General features: G+C 38.4%; 1 protein-coding gene and 1 pseudogene across 1 annotated transcript in view; one reads left to right on the plus strand and one right to left on the minus strand.

Annotated features, from left to right (window-relative positions):
* PSB29 (photosystem II reaction center PSB29 protein) overlaps positions 1–17,029 on the plus strand; it is a 188,338-nt gene that overhangs the window by 119,652 nt on the left and 51,657 nt on the right. Inside the window, exon 3 of the mRNA XM_089379847.1 lies at positions 3,208–3,424. Coding sequence (XP_089235973.1) covers positions 3,208–3,424 — 217 coding nt within the window. The remainder of the gene's footprint in view (positions 1–3,207; positions 3,425–17,029) is intronic.
* On the minus strand, positions 14,901–16,145 carry LOC149233794 (monothiol glutaredoxin-S12, chloroplastic pseudogene; annotated as a pseudogene).

The raw sequence follows: 17,029 nt of genomic DNA on the forward strand, positions 1-17,029 counted from the left end.
AACCCACTTGCAATCCTGTATAATATCCAATGCGTCTCCTCACCTTCTAGTACAACCAATCATTAGTGCAATTGAGTAAATAAGCTTGCTAATTAGGGGAAAAAGTGGACACTACGTAGTGGCATGCCCTTCCAAATGGAATTTAGAAAGTACATGTGTTACCTTGTTCGACAAGAGAGGTTAATAATGTTACGAACAAATTTCGTATACTTAGAAGAATGCTTTGATACCAATGTAACGAACAAAATTCGTACTTCACAGTGATCTTCAAAACACTTCGAAGACAAACATCCATTGTAGGACAAGTAATTATATATAAGCATATTTGAATATAATTGAGATGATGGTGATTACAATTGAGGGTCCCATATGTATACCTAGGAAGGCATCCTTTCATGAATAGTCATGTCTTTAGAGACATGCCTCTTTGATACTAATCACTAGTAAATGTTCACTAATTAATCATTATTATGTTTACATTATTTTAATATAAATTATATTCATAACATTGCCTTCCTCTTCAAAAAGATTTGTCCTCAAAGCTTATTGCTGACAAGGTGTGTCATCTGTTTCTTATCTTGTAATCTGTTCATATCTTTTAAGAATTCTCGGAGTTGCCATCTTTGTTGATACACGATGATAGGATCCTCTAAGTGATAAACAACACTGTTGCAGGAGGGATCAATCACCAGACCATTGTAAATTAATCTTCTGTGAAACTTGGCAATTCCTTGATAGCTAGGATAATCTGCTATCGTAAGTCTGGATTGTGCCGACATTATTATTCTTCAGAACATGAGTTTGTTGTTTCTGTTTTGAGTGATACAGATATGCATACTGATTGGGATGTCTGCTCTTGTGGTTCGGATGTTGATAAGAAGTACTGGTGATTTATTTTCTCTTATCATGTGTTTGGCAAATTCCTGATTTACTTTAGATGACGTTGTTGTTGAGTTGGTTACAAAACCTTCACTTGGAATGTCCATCATCTGAACTGCAACATCCAAGTGTGTCTTTTCTTCAATTGGCTTGTCTTCTTCTTGAGTTGTGATATTCACTGGATCAATATTGATTCCCTTCTCTTCAACTTGAATTTCCTCATTTGACGATTTCGTGGCTTTCTTCTCAATAAGTTGTTGCGCCTTGATTTCCAATGACTTCTTGTCCTTCTTAAGCTTCTTAATTTGTGTTAGTAATTTTTCACTATGGTCCTTAAGTCGAGAAACTTCTTCATTTTTGTCAGCGGTGATTTTGTCAACTTCCCTTTGCATATTTTGTATTGCTTTTTTACTTTCTTGAAAAATTACTTTTGAGATATCTTGTATGTCTTCTGGTGTTACTGAATCTGGCTTCAACGTAACGTCCCAGAGTGTTATTTTCTTCTTCATGTAGGAAAATGTTAAAATCTTCTTCTTCGTATATAGGATAAACGATCCTAGTGTTTCCATCTAGGGTGATCCCAAAATAATGTCACCTTGATCATTCCATAGGGATTGAACAAAGAATTACGATATAAATGTATAATCCCCAATGTTTAACTGTAAATCAATTATTTCGTATTGTTTATTGTCCAAGAAATCTAATTTTGCGATTAAATTTTGACTCAGGAATCACCAATTGATTCACAATTTTAGGGTTTATATAATTTTTGCCCAGAAAATTCTTCCTTCTGCCACACGTGTGAGAGAGAGATTTGCCCAATAGTTGTACGAACCAGTAAGAGGAGGAGAGAGAAGAAATATGTGTGATGGTGCCAAATGAGGTGAGAGGGCACTTGTATTTATACAAGTTGTTGAGGGTGAAGAGTCACGTCCATTGGGTTTCATGAGCCTACATGATGATGTGGCTGACTTGAACAATTTGCACGTGTGTGGGCATAAATTCAAAAACACACTTCTACTTGTCCAAATTGGATGATCTTTATATCAATTTTGGTCCTCTCGAAAAGAGGAATTTAGTGCAATCATCATCTCTATCAAATGAGCTGTCCCAAGGTGGAATTTGGCCCTAGTTGCCAATTTTAACATTTGACCTTGTTGGACGACCTGAGCCATCTTGACACCCTAAGCCAACAATAATTAAATTTAAATATTAAATGCTTTTCCTTGGGTGCAAAACGCCAACAAACAAACCTAAAAGCCCCAAGGGATTTTCCAATCGGAAATACCTTCCGAGCTACCAAATTTCAAAATCACTGATCCTAGAGATTTTGCTGATCGAATTTCAAAATGGGAGTTAGAGAAGGCCGTCTAGGTCTCAGTGGTGGTTGACATCATCCCAGAAGCAGCACAGTGTACGAGCCAACTTATCTTTTAGATAACATTCTATCCTGAGTTTCCTCCATTTGAATTTTGGCCTTGGATGTTAGGGTATTGACCACTAGTGGATCTTGATATGCTTGTGCTTTATGTATCCTAGATTCTGGGTCCATTTCTCCCACATCTATTTTTCACTATCTGAGCTCAATTTTCAGTTCTTAGTATAGGGTAGTACCTTAACATTATTTTACTTTTTACATCTTGCTTTATTTAGTAGCCGCCTTATACACTCCCACTCTGTATTGGTACTGTTGTACCTGATAGCTCCTTTTACCTACTTTTGTGGTCATTTATTAGAGATTAATATAATTATTTTATTTTATCTTATCTCTCATGTCTTCAGGGACATCTGCTTCCAAATGGGAACCTCTCCTTGTAGTCTCCAAGTTTGTGAAAATTGGAAAACACATGGGATTCAACCTCCATGGATGGGAATGGGTTCCTAGGCTACACTGCTTTCAACCATTCACAGTTCAGTGTGGATGCCTTTCAGTAGTAATTGGTAGTTGCTAATGGTCACTCGTGTGCTTGGTGGTACTGTGCTTTTGTGGTACTCATGTGTCTTGCTGTGGGTGGTGTTAGGCGCTACTTGTTGGTGACCAGTAGAAAATTAGTACTTCTCTTAAACAAACAAACAGGATTATTGATTGCAAATTCAGTTTTCTTCTTGATATATGAAGGTCAAAACTTAACATTCATCTTGGTTTTGTTAGCCTGTTCATTCTCTGATTCTAGTTGTTTGTCTCAAAGATTGTGATGTATATTTTTCACAATGTGTATTTCTCAAATATAGCTGTTGAAAACTTGAATGTCTAATTCACTTGCATTCTATTCTTTTGAAGGAACAATATCTTGACTCTTGACATATTTCAGTGAATGAGCATTACAGGAGTGATGCCAAAAAGCTGGAAGAATGGGCTGGCTCACAGGATGCAAAGTCTATTGTTGAATTTCAATCTAGAGATGGAGAGGTTGAGGGAATATTGAAAGACATTGCTGAACGAGCGAGGGAAAAGAAAAATTTTAGCTACAGTCGCTTCTTTGCAATTGGATTGTTCCGGCTACTTGAACGGGCAAATGCTACAGATCCTGTTGTGCTGGAGAAGGTGATATTGCATTGACTAACTAGGGTTTAAGACAGGTTTTTTGGTGTTTTTAACGTCACTTTAGTTATCTTGTTGCTCTAATAAAATATCCATATTACTAATATTGAGATATAACTAACTACCCAATTTTTTGTTCTTCGAGTTATAAAACTAAAAGGTGTATAGGCTGATACACTCCTAGCTGCACAAGTATGATGATCTAACATAAAGTTTTGATTCCAGTCTGTCTTGTAATGTTCTATCTTCCTCATAATGTTAAAGTGTTGTAGTTCTAACAGCATCGTTTGCTGTTGAATTTTTAACTTTGTTATATGTTAAGTTGCAGGTCCTATGTATGCATCTTTGTGTAATAGCATATAGTGAATCATATATCAAGAACAGGCTTCATGTTAATGTGCTACGGCCAGTCAAGTGTAGGCTGTTAGCTAATGGGACAATTTATGTACACCTTATAAATTGTGTCAATTAATGCATGTGGTTTGTTGCGAGCTCCGCTGCATAAGAGTTTTCAATCTCAAGGATCTATACTTGTTAGGTTTAATGTAAATAGATTTTTTGGATGATAATGAATGTGAATGCTTTTGTATGCTCATTCAGAATCTCTCTACTGTTATCTGTACTTGATATATATTTCTTGTGAGCTTCACAGTGTGGGGGTTTCCTTTTATGGTTCACAATGGTTTGGGAACGGGGGGAATGATGGAATGCAGGGATGAATTTTGGGGATGGCTGGATAGATGCCATGAATTTAGGGATGACAGGCTAGGGGACATAAGGAACCCTTGAATATGGAGAAATATAGGAAATCTGAAAAAGAATTGGTATTTTTACCATACTGAATTGTGATTATCAAAAATAAAAGCAATAAAACATCCAATTACAAATACTTGAAGTTTATACTGGTGAATCCATATGTTATGTTGTCTTAAACAAGTGATACTGTAGTAATATTTATCATCACCTTTAATGTGTGAACAAGTCCCTTAAGAACAAGTTTTGTGCAACTTAGGGAGAGTCAAAACATTCAAATGAGAATATATGGTGAAATATACACATTTTATTTTTTTAGAGTTTCTCGTGATTTTTTTGGAGCCTTACCCTATATACCCAAAAAGCTGATCCAATAGTGTCAGGTTGAAAATTTCAATGTTGCAAATACCTTTGATTTCTCCTGATAGTTCCAGTGTTTTCTGATTTTCTTCGGGTTGCTGATTTCTCAGATAGTTTTTTTGTTTTTTAGGCCCCTAGTATATGCTTGCCAACATTTCCCAATAATTTCCAATATTTTCCTTGATGTTTTTGAAGTTTCTTCAGACCCTTGATGATATAGTCCCCGAAATGATATTGCAACATTGGTTTGAATCCCTTTGTTGGATGTTTATACATTGTTTTAGTATCAAAACAAAACAATACAAAGTCAGTGTTTCATGTTCAGATAGTTGGGGCAAACCAACTGCTGAAATCATCGAAACTGTGGTATAAACTTTAAGTAGTCAATATCCTGAGTTATGGGGAAGGACTGACTTAAATCAATGGGTGACCTATGATTGGGAGTCATTGAAATTGATAGAAATGCACTCACGCTGAATGGATTTCAGGACCGACTTAGCTCTGAAATTGGAAGTCTGAACTATGTAAGTATCAATGACTCGGGTATGTTACCACTTGATTTGTCACACAAGATGTGTAAGGTCTATACTTTGGACAAATCAATGGGAACTGTGAAGATTAACCACTATCACCTCGATTGTCTTCCCACGCAAACGAATCTGAATCACTGCACACGGGGGGTTTCCATGTAAAAGATTTCTTCACGTTAGGCTATGTGTACTATTAGCATAAAATCTAGCAGGCCTAGTGCAAATCCTCACTGGTGGATCCACACCTTGTGGCAACAAGAGATTGGCCACCATTGGCACCTCAACCGCCTTTGCCCAGCTATTTAGTGGTATATTGTTAAAATTGGCAACTGGGGCCAAACTCCACACGGGTCATCTTATTTATGACAGCTGATCTTTTTCCTGGATTCCTCTCTCCGAGAGGTGTAGGATTGATCTAGAGATCATCCGATTCTGACATGTACAAATGAAGTTATGAATTTATTTTGATTATGGACAAATTGTCAAGGTCGGCCAGCAAACTCATGTAGGCTCAGAAGCCCAGTAGTCACTTCTATTCATCCTCAACATTTGCTATAAATACATGATGCCTCATCTTCATTTGGACACACTCATCTTCACACTTCTCTCTCTCTCCTCATTGATTGGGTACGGATTTCTGGGCCTCTCTCTCTACACATGTCTGAAATTTCAGGAGAGTGAAATTTCAGGAGGCCGAAATTTCAGGATACCAAATTTATGGATAGTTTGACCAAGCGTTTACCTCCTTTGATTGTGTTTTTGTGAGGGCTATCTTTGTTTGGGCAGGTTGCATTTCTGGGCACAAAAATTGAGGCTAAATGTTGACTTTTTAACAACGTTGACTACAGCTAGGGGTGACTGCAGGTGGGCTGAATTTCACTGTTTTGAGGGTTGTTTTATCTTGCTGTTTGGAGGCCGAAGTTGACCGATTTGCTGAGGGTCAAATCTGCCTTGTTGACCAGCGTTGACTTTTCTGGTTAGGGCTCTTTTGCTGCGATTATAAATTATCAGATTTGTAAATTGTACTATCTCTCTATGTTGAACTATTGAAGACTAAAAAGAAGATTTGATCAAGGGTTTCCTCACATTGGGGTTTGTCCCTGGTTGGTGCCACATCTTGTGTCCTCTTGTCTTGGCTTGTCTTCTATTGTTTATGTTTATGTTCTATTTGCATTTTACTATCATGTTGATGTGATTGCTAAACTGGATATTGATATTGGGCTAATAAAGAAATTGAAGTAAAATTGCTCTAAAGCATAAAACATACCATTGTTGCCTAAAATTAACATGGTATTAGAGCTGAGGTGAAGACAAAGCCGAAGCAGGAGTGAAAGAGAAATCACGAAAGGCATTTGGACAAGGACAAAAGGTTCAATGGGTTCCTCATCCTACTTCCCGACTGAAGACAAGCTCCATGATAAATCTGACTATCATGGATGGAAGATGTCTCTTTATTTGACCTTGGAAGAAAAAGAAGTGATGGACTATGTGCAGGGTAAAATGCCTGAACATCCTTCAAATGCATTGGTTGCTGTGAAGACCAAGTACAATAGGGTTGAAGTCAAAGCGAAGAAAATTATCATGGATTCCATTGACAAGCATCTGGTGGCCTATATCTCTGAATTGAAGGCCTCCAAGGATATCTACTACAGGTTGGTCAACATGTTCAAGGTTAGTAATGCTAATCAAATTCTATTTCTCAAGAATAAGTTGAAGGATATTAAGAAGGACAAGGACGAGGATATTCAATCCTATTTCTTGAGGATTACTGACATCAAGAATGATCTACTCTTGATTGGAGAAGTCATTCCTGATAGGGAACTTACTCTCAGCACCCTTGGAGAACTCACACCTGAGTGGTATGTATTTAGAACCACCGTCCTCAACAATGATTGACTTCCAGGATTTGAAGAATTGATGTCAAGATGCATTCAAGAAGAAACTAGAATGGTGGAGCAAGAAATGCCTTCTAATAGAACTTAGAAGCAACCCCACTGCATTCTTCGCTCATGCCAAAAGGAGAAATAATGCAGGGTCTAAAGGTCATTTCCATGGAAAACCTAGATCTAAGGGAGGAAGGAAGGGTTGGTGCTTTGTTTGCAATAAGTTTGGCCACTATGCAAGGGAGTGTCCAAATAGAAGGGACACATCGCATGATGATGATCACAATCATTCCAGGGGCAACTTCAACAATAACGATCAAAGGAATGGCAAGTCCAATGGCAAAAAAAAAGGAATGCGTGAGATCAAGGAAATGGTCGACCCTCCAAGACTTCAAGGAACTCCAGGTATGAAGAATCAAATGTTGCTAACAATAAGCAAAAATAGTACTATCTTATATTGGCCCTCTCCACTGCCTCTCCTCCAGACGCTTTGGGAAATCGGTTGATTGATAGTGGTACGTCAAGGCACTTCACCGGATACAAGGAAGCCATCTCTAATCTGATAGAAAAGGAGACAAACTTGGAGTTCATCCTTGGAGACGATGCCACCTATCCCGTGAAGGGAGTAGGGAATGTTACCCTTCAATTGAATCATGGTAACACTATTCATTTGCAAGAAGTACTATATGTACCTAATCTCAAGAAGAACCTGGTGTCCATTTCAACCATGGAGGACAAAGGATTCAAGGTGGCATTCATCGATGGAAAGGTGCGTGTTTGGAAAAGAAATTTTAAATATGCTTTTACTTTTGGGTTCAGGGTTGACACTTTGTATCAAGTTGGAGGAAGTCCATTGGGAGCCATGTCTTGCTACACGTCTCTACAATCTGAACTATGGCACCAGAGGTTTGCTCATCTTCATTATAAGGCCCTACCCGATGTGAGACAGATGGTGACAGGTATGCTTGAGTTCAAAGTACAACATGAAGGTGTATGTCCGGGCTGTGCCAAAGGAAAACTTATAAGGCGACCATTCCCCTCAAGTAATAGCAAGACCGCAGATATATTGCATTTGATCCTCTCTGATATATTTGGTATGATGCCCATAAAATTTTTGGGAGGATACTTATATTATCTCACCTTTATGGATGATTATTCTTGCAAGACTTGGATCTACTTCTTGAAGAAGAAGGATGAACTTGAAGTGTTCACCTGGTTTCGACACTTCAAAGCCTTGATCGAAAACGAATCCGAGAAGAAATCAAGATATTGAGGACTGATAATGGGACTGAGTACCCAAGATTATTGCAGAGAAGCTGGCATTAAGAGGGAGACTACAACGCCATACATTCTTGAGCAGAATGTTGTGGTTGAAAGGAAGAATCGCTCTGTTGTAGAAGCAGTTCGTGCCATGCTTCATGATCAAGGCCTCCTGAAGTTCCTATGGGCTAAAGCTGCAAATATCGCCATGTATGTTCAAAACCGATGCCCTCATCAAGCATTGGACTCCAAGACTCCCGAAGAAATGTTCACTGGTAAGAAACCCGATGTCTCTCATTTTAGAATTTTTGGAAGTCCCGTATATTTTCATGTGCCGAAAGAGAAAAGAAGCAAATTGGGTGCATCTGGGAAGAAATGAATCTTTGTGGGCTATAGTGAAAATTCTAACGAATATAGAATTTATGTAGCTGGTCAAAAGGAAGTTGAGATAAGTCATGATGTCACCTTCGATGAAGATATGGCCCTCAGGAAGATCAACAACCTTCCTATCCTAAGGAAGGACAAAGAAGCTGACACCAAAAATCAGGGTGCAAAAGAAGACGAAACGATGCCTGATGTTGATGAACTTATGGATCCTATTGATCCTCCTCCTCATGAGCCCTCCTCCTCCAAAAGGAGACCCTCATGGCTTAGGGAGACTCTCGAAGATGTTGAGAGACACATTGCACCAAGGGGGACTTTCTGTGAAAGCAAGAAGCCGAACAGGTATCAAGGATATTTGACCGCCATGAGCACTATCATTCAAAATTAGCCTTCATCATTCGAAGAATCCATGAAGCAACACGTATGGAAGTATGTTATGAATGAAGAATATGAGTCAATTATGAAGAATGATGTCCGGGATGTGGTCCCTAGACCCTAGGACAAATTGGTTGTCACCTCTAAGTAGCTCTACAAAATCAAGCATGGAGCTGATTGAAGTGCAAAAAAGTTCAAGGCCAACGTTGTTGCTCGAGGCTTCTCTCAAAAGGAAGGTGTAGATTATGATGAGATATTGCACTTGTTGCCCGATACACTACTATCCGCTCGATCATAGCCCTTGTTGCCTCGCAAGGATGGAACCTACATCAGATGGATGTCAAGACCGCTTTCTTGCATGGTTCAATCAAAGAAGTCTATGTGGAACAACCCGAGGGGTTTGAGGTTCATGATCGGGAAACTCATGTATGCATGGTTAAGAAAGCTCTCTATGGATTGAATAAAGTGCCTCGGGCTTGGTATGAGAGGATCGATAGCTATCTGATCAAGCTAGGATTCACTAGAAGTGAAGTCGATCCAAACCTTTACTTTAGGGTTGAAAATGATAAACCTCTCATTTTGGTACTTTATGTGGACGACCTCTTTCTGACAGGTGCAGACCCTCTCATTCACAAATGTAAGAGGGTGTTGGCTTCTGAATTTGAGATGAAGGACCTAGGACCGATGCACTACTTCCTACGGTTGGAGGTCTGGCAAAAGCCAGGTGAAATTTTCCTATCTCAAGGAAAATATGTTGTGAAGATATTGGAAAGATTTGAGATGGTGGACTGCAAGCTTGTGACTACCTCGATGGAACTTAACTTTAAGAAGTTACGTGGTAGTGCTGCTGGGCATGAATTGGGAAATGCTTCTGAGTATCATTAACTCATAGGAGCACTGATGTTCTTGGTGAACTCCTATCCAGACATTTGTTTTGCAGTTAACACATTGAGCCAATACATGGTTGAGCCTCATCATATACATTGGATTGTTGCCAAGAATCTTCTGAGATATCTTCGGGGCACAATCACTCATGGACTGAGATACACTATTGGAAATGTGAGGCTGCATGGTTATTTTGATGCTGATTGGGCTGGCAGTGTGGTGGATCGCAAGAGCACTTTAGATGTTGTTTTTCTTTGGGTTCTGCTTCGATATCCTAGATGAGCAGGAAGCAGAAATCGGTTGCCTTGAGCAACACCGAGGCCAAATACATAACTGCTAGTATAGCCTCCTGTGAAGTTGTCTGCTTGGGAAGGTCTTCAGTAAGTTGTTTGGACATGTGCTGGATACCATTGTGATCCTCTGCGACAACCAGAGTGGGATCCGATTATCAGAGAATCCCGTGTTTCATGATCGCTCCAAGCATATAGATATTAGGTATCACTTTATCCGGGATATGGTACAACGAGGAGCAATAAGGCTCCATCACATTGGGACTTATGAGCAGGTCGTCGATATTCTGACAAAGCCCCTGGGGAAGGTCAAATTTTTGACCTTCCGAGAACGACTTGGAGTCATGGAGAGACCCTCTTATGAGGGTCCTGTATGAGATGGACATTGAGCTCTGGGAGCTCCGTGGGGCTTGGGGTACTACTTGGAGTGGTGAGCAACCATAGGGTGAGTGGTTCAGCCTTCCCCTATGATACCCATTGGCAACATGTAGGGAGGATGAGTGGTTCATCCTTCTCCTGCTGAGACATCCCACCCATGCAATTTGGGACCCATCGAAAGTACCTCTCATCTGGCCAATGAGTATGGAAATGAGGATAGGGACCATAGTATTACCAATGGACGCATCGTGTACTACCGTACTCCCTATGCTAGGATGATCGATATTGATTTGGGATCATATGGAACTGACTTCGGGTCAGTAAGAGTGGTTTGAGATAGTCTCTTTTGTTTGGAATTGACTTCGGGTCAGTAAGAGTGGTATGAGACACTCTCCTTTTATTTGGGACTGACTTCGGGTCAGTAGAGAATGGTATGATACATTCTCGATCACTTCTTCTTCTTCATAGTTCAGCGGAGCAGAGCAGTACAAAGAAGTGCATTGATGGCATAGATAGTACAAATTGGCAGATGGATTAGTAATTGGAGTTCTTCCTAGTTGAGAGGGAGTGTTAAATTGGCAACTAGGGCCAAACTCCACATGGGTCATCTTATTTATGACAGTTGATATTTTTCTCAGATTCCTCTCTCTGAGAGGTGTAAGATTGATCTAGTGATCATCCGATTCTGACATGGACAAATGAAGTTATGAATTTATTTTGATTATGGACAAATTGTCAAGGTCGGCCAGCAAATTCATGTAGGCTCAAAAGCCCAATAGTGATGTCTATTCATCCTCAACGTTTGCTATAAATACATGATGCCTCACCCTGATTTGGACACACTCATCTTCACATTTTTCTCTCTCTCTCTCCCCTCATTGATTGGGTACTGATTTTTGGGCCTCTCTCTCTCCACACATTCGAAATTTTAGGAGAGCGAAATTTCAGGAGGCCGAAATTTCAGGGGGCCGAAATTTCAGGAGAGCGGAATTTCAAGAGGTCAAAATTTTAGGAGACCAGATTTCTGGACAATTTGACCAAGCGTTGACCAACATGTATTGACCTATTTTGACTGCGTTTTTGTGAGGGCTATCTCGTTTGGGCAGGCTGCATTTCTGGGCACAATAATTGTAATGCCCAAAATTCGAAATACAGAAAACATGTAAATATTCATAAACTGGAAAACAGGAAGCTTAAAACTTAATTTTTGCACTTACCTGAACTGCTAGCTGGTCCTGTGAAGCTGTCGATACCGTTGCTGTTGAGCTCCAATTACCCAGGGAGACCAATTCCGCCCAGCCTAATTGAGTAGAAGCTGGCTACTCAATCCAGCAAGCTTCTCACAGAAGCCCACTGTCCCCCGTGCCCAGTACCTCAGACGAACTAAAGCTCTGCCAGTAGCAAATCTCTCTCACTGCTCAATTTCTTCCCCTCTGGTTTCAGTGCTCCATTTTCCCCCTCTGGTTTCACTGCTCCATTTTTCTCCCCTTGCATCGGTACAGGATAGCGATATATATAGGCAGTCTTGGCGGTGGCCACCCTCCTGCTTCCGGCCACCGCCCTGCTCCCTCATGACACCTCCCGCATGCAATTCAATTCTCTCTTATCCTATCCTGGCCGCATTAATGGTTTCAGAGATGGTTCTGGTAGGTTACCGCATACTATTTCATGGATCGATTTATTAACCTTGTAGCATATAAACTTTTATATATCTGCAAAGTCTTAATTTATATACTTTATACATTCTTATATATAAAGTTTTATTTATACTTTATAACATTATATATAAAGTTTTATTTCTACTTATAACATTTTACTTTATACAAAGTTATATATATATATACTTTATAACATTTTACTTTATACAAAGTTATATATATTTATATACTTTATAAAATTCAAAATACATATTTTGAAATTTTAATATATATATATATTATAAGGTTAAATTATATATTTTATAAAATTTAAACTTATATATGTTTTAAATTTAATTTGTATATATAAACTTAACATACTTATAGTTTAAATTTCCTCATAATTGGTTTTATTATAAAGTTTAAAATTTTATAAAATGGATTAATTTAGCTGGGTCGTTACATATTTCCCCCCTTCAGAGAACTTCGTCCCGAAGTTTAGAGTTTTAGGTCAAGGTCTTAATGGACAGGACCTTTTCTATCCAGGTCCCCAAGCTATTCAAAATCATCCTATCCTCCCTAATCTCTTCTGCTCCCATCCTATCCGTCCTCTACTAGAGTATGCCATGGCGTCAATCTTACTGACCTAACCATTCATAACACGAAGGTAACAGCGTCGGCTATACCGACCTGATTCCCAGTAGGCATCCGACAGTCATCATCACACGTCTAGGGGAGCATGACTCGCACAGTACTCCCATGACTCCAGGGTTCGGAGGATAAACGGTGGGTAACACCTCCACCCCTCCAGTAAAATTAGGGCTACTACCCTATCATAGAATCACTTGGAGCTTTAACTGATCTGAGGTTCTGTCATCACGTGGTCATCCCGGTAATTGGATACTTGAATCTGCAATCATACACTCACTCATGCATTCGTAAAACGTGCATCAGCATATTCAAAATAAGTCATGTTTTATTCACATATGATACTACAGTATAACATATTTTTACCATTTTCTATGCATGTCTTTTGACTTCCATCTAAAATGTATTCACTTCCGGATTTCTATGCCATTGATCATATTGACATGTAAAAATAACAAAACCGATTTATAATATCTTAATTTCTATTAGAAGTAAAATCCTTTAACTGTCTTAACTTTCCTTCGACAACTATAATTTAATAAAATGAACTACATATATCGTTTTGGTATCCATGTACCAGCAGAAGTTAAACATATATTATGTCACAAAATTTCACGTTCATCTATAATCATTCGAAATGTTTCTGGTTTATGATTTCGATACTTTAATGGTTGATGCAAAACGCTTTTTGACTGAAATAGGGTTTATAGAGGACTCATACACATTTATAATTCTAAAGTAACGAAATCCTTTTATTCACATTCAACACTGATGTACTTAGCAGTCCTAGGCGACTCATTTTATTTCTTCTTTACAAATCTGGAAATTACAGAAGCTCACCATATTCCAGATCTTTCCTAAGAACTAGAAGTCATACTTATCATCCCATTTGAATAGGTTGATGCATATATATACTGAGCTAAATGTCATTCAACCCAAGACCTATTTCATAGTACCATCTAGATGCATGCAAGTTGTAACTATGAATATTTTATGACCATGCTATTGACATACTATAAGATGAATTATATTTGTCATCAAGAAAATGTAACCCAATTTATTCAAGTGTCACGCACCAAAGGGTTATTCCATTAGTGTTTGTACCCTTAAGGGATTAGAGCATATATATAATTGTATCAGTTTATTTCATAAAATATTCTCCTAAACAGGGTAGAATTTCTCCGAATGATTTATGGGTCTGGGAGATCTTATGTATTCTAGCCCCTCCACAAAATTTCGGAGCTAGAGCACATCGTATGCTACCAAAATCAACAATATGCATCCTATGCATGTGGAATAACTTCATCTACCAGACTGACATGGATAAGATAATTTAGAATGAGAGCTTCTATATTTCTCTCATCATAACTTTCTCTTCTAGCTACCTCATCAAGCCATTAATTGTTCTCTTGTATTCAGAGTAAAATGTTTCACGCATCCCCTTGAAAACCTGAGGTTGGGAAGTTGCCAGAGATGAGAAGGATATGTTTCGGTTGCATTCCAATAACGATTATAGACAGGATACATATCAACAAATATGTCCTAAAAATTTCAAAGATCAATAGCTATAAGGTATTACAAATATAAATTCATCCAGGGAAGAGTGTTACCAAAATCATTCAACAATCAACAAGAATCGATACTTAAAAATGAGCACCAAATGCACAATTAAGTCTATAACAATATATGTAAAACCATTTCATCTGTGCTACTTCCTTTGACTCTCAATCATATGTGCTTTGGCTCCATTCTTCATGGGAATTTTAAGCAGTGAATATTGGTCTCCAACAGCTGACTGAATATATAAGATAAACCAAAACGCCCATTCCTGATCAGAGTTGACAGTATTAATCAATTATCAAAAGTTAGGAGTGCAAAATTACACTATAACTGCTTTCACTGTCAAACCATCTCTTTTGCCTTTGAGGTCAATAATTAAGCTTTCGCTTCATTCTTCTGTTGAGGTATTGGACACTTGTATTCACAAGGGTCCTGGAAACAAAGCTTAAAAGTTAATGCACTCAAGCCAGAAAGTATTAGGATCCTCAGATTTAAGAAATAGGTAGTACTGCCTTATGATTCTCACAATTGATTAATTTTTGGGCTGGGTTTCTCATTGCCAAACCAGTCTTTCTGGCATGCACCAGGTAAATGCATGGCCTGAAGGAAGGAAAAGATGGCAACCACTTTACCCCGGCCAACTCTTGAGAGTTTACTTGTCAAACTCTTTACAAGATGCAAACATTGATTTAATTTTATCAAGTATAATATGTACCTGTAAATAAATTATGTTTCTATGTCATTTTTCCTCAAGTATCTCTATGTATGATAGAGTTTATTACCAACGACCATTTATTTAATCAGCTCATGCAATTCCATGCACGAATTTCTTATTAGTTAAAATAAAGAAACTCCACAGAATGATAAATCAATTTCCAACTTCCATATCAACAGTCTGAATCAAAAGGTTACTTACATGTTTGAAACCAGCAGAGAAACCTAATCTGTATCAGTATATATGTGAGAAAAAGCAAAAGGTGTTTTGAAAGATGCAAAGTGTAAATTCATAAAATCGTAGTCTATTTAGGATTGTGTGACATGTTTTTGTAAATCCCGTACAATCAAATAAAATGTCAACAGTCAAACTCATTCGCTAGTAATGACAAACTAATGAAGCGAGGGACTCAATTCTAGCACCTTAAAAAAATAGAAATGATTGCTAAACATGCTGGCTGAATAAAGGTAAGCCATAATAATCATTCTCAACTTATCTGCCTCTGTCCTACATCCCTTCTATAAGAAAATCTGAGCTCCCTATTTCTTACTCTTAAGGCATTCTTGGAGCTCCCTTTTCTCTGCCATCTCTGTTAGAATATCAGCACCCCCTACAAACTCTCCCTTTATAAACACTTGAGGGAATGTAGGCCAACTACTGTAGACTTTTAATGTTTCCCTCAAACCAGGGTTGTAATCTTCATCTAGAATATTAACCGATTCATAATCTAACCCGTGTTCATTCAATATTGTCAAAACTTTGTGAGAAAATCCACACTGTGGGGCCGTTCTTGAACCTTTAATAAATACTACTATCTCATTCTCCTTTACCAATTTGTCAATCAATTGTTCCAAAGTCACTGTCAGTTGCACATGCCGGCCAGGTGTAAGACGAAGATCAGGCTTGGTCTGTCTCTTCTTTACCCATATGGTGTTACCAGATTCATTTCCAGGAGGAACCTTACCTATAGCATTTATGTGCTCCTCCATCCAAACTTTCCATGCATCAGTCAAAGCAGTGCGATCAGGTACATCAACAAGAGCAATCTGTAAAGCGACAGGTTTTGGATGAGGCAAACATGCTTAAATTTAGATATATTCTCACATCAAAGAAGTTCCGCTTTTAGTCTCATAGAATTCCATCAAAAAAAAAAATTTAGCTTTTTAAATTCTAATCATTGTATTCTACGCAGACTCACTTAACTTAATAACAAACTTGTTAAGTGAAACACCAAAGAACTGTACCCTGATGAAAGCAATTCCTTCAGATTTATTAGAGTTATTTATATGTCACATTGTCTGATCCATTGTGCACGACCAATATTGAAATAAGCAGAAAATGCACTCAGGGGAATAAAATTAGAAACAAGTACAACATTAGCCCAGCCTGAGATCCCATGCTGACTGTGACACACATTCCTCAGATCCTCTACATCCATCAGCTGCACAGTGACCCACTGAAGTAGCATGACTCCAGAAAATTTACCTCAGAACCATCCACTGACATTAAACTACAGAAGATTATTAGACCTCACACATCCAAGAGGTCTAATTATGCGAGTTGATAGGAATTGAAGAATATGTAGCAGAGCTTCATAGAGCAAGAGGAGAGCAGGGAGCAATGAAAAGGTGATTAAGTAAGAATGTCCTTAGATTACCTCACATTTACTTTGCATGATATATATGAGGAACAGTTGCAAGCCTGTTAATTCCAATTCTAGGGTATGTTTAAGTTCCAAGTTGAAGGACTATCCTTTGGAGCCCAACCTTGTGAAATTTCTGCATATTTTTCAACAATATTAAGATGGACCCACTGAGCTTCCATGCCTCATTTCCTTCTCTAACTACATAGGGAAAAGTAAGCCCTCTTAGATAGTTATTGACCCATTAGCCCTAAGATTTTATTTGGCACTGGTTTCTCCCTTCAATCATCATACAAAATCTAAAAAAA

This window comes from Pinus tabuliformis, chromosome J (genome assembly GCF_031772625.1).
Source record: "Pinus tabuliformis cultivar Carrire ecotype Pingquan chromosome J, CPIR1, whole genome shotgun sequence".
Lineage (NCBI taxonomy): Eukaryota > Viridiplantae > Streptophyta > Pinopsida > Pinales > Pinaceae > Pinus > Pinus tabuliformis.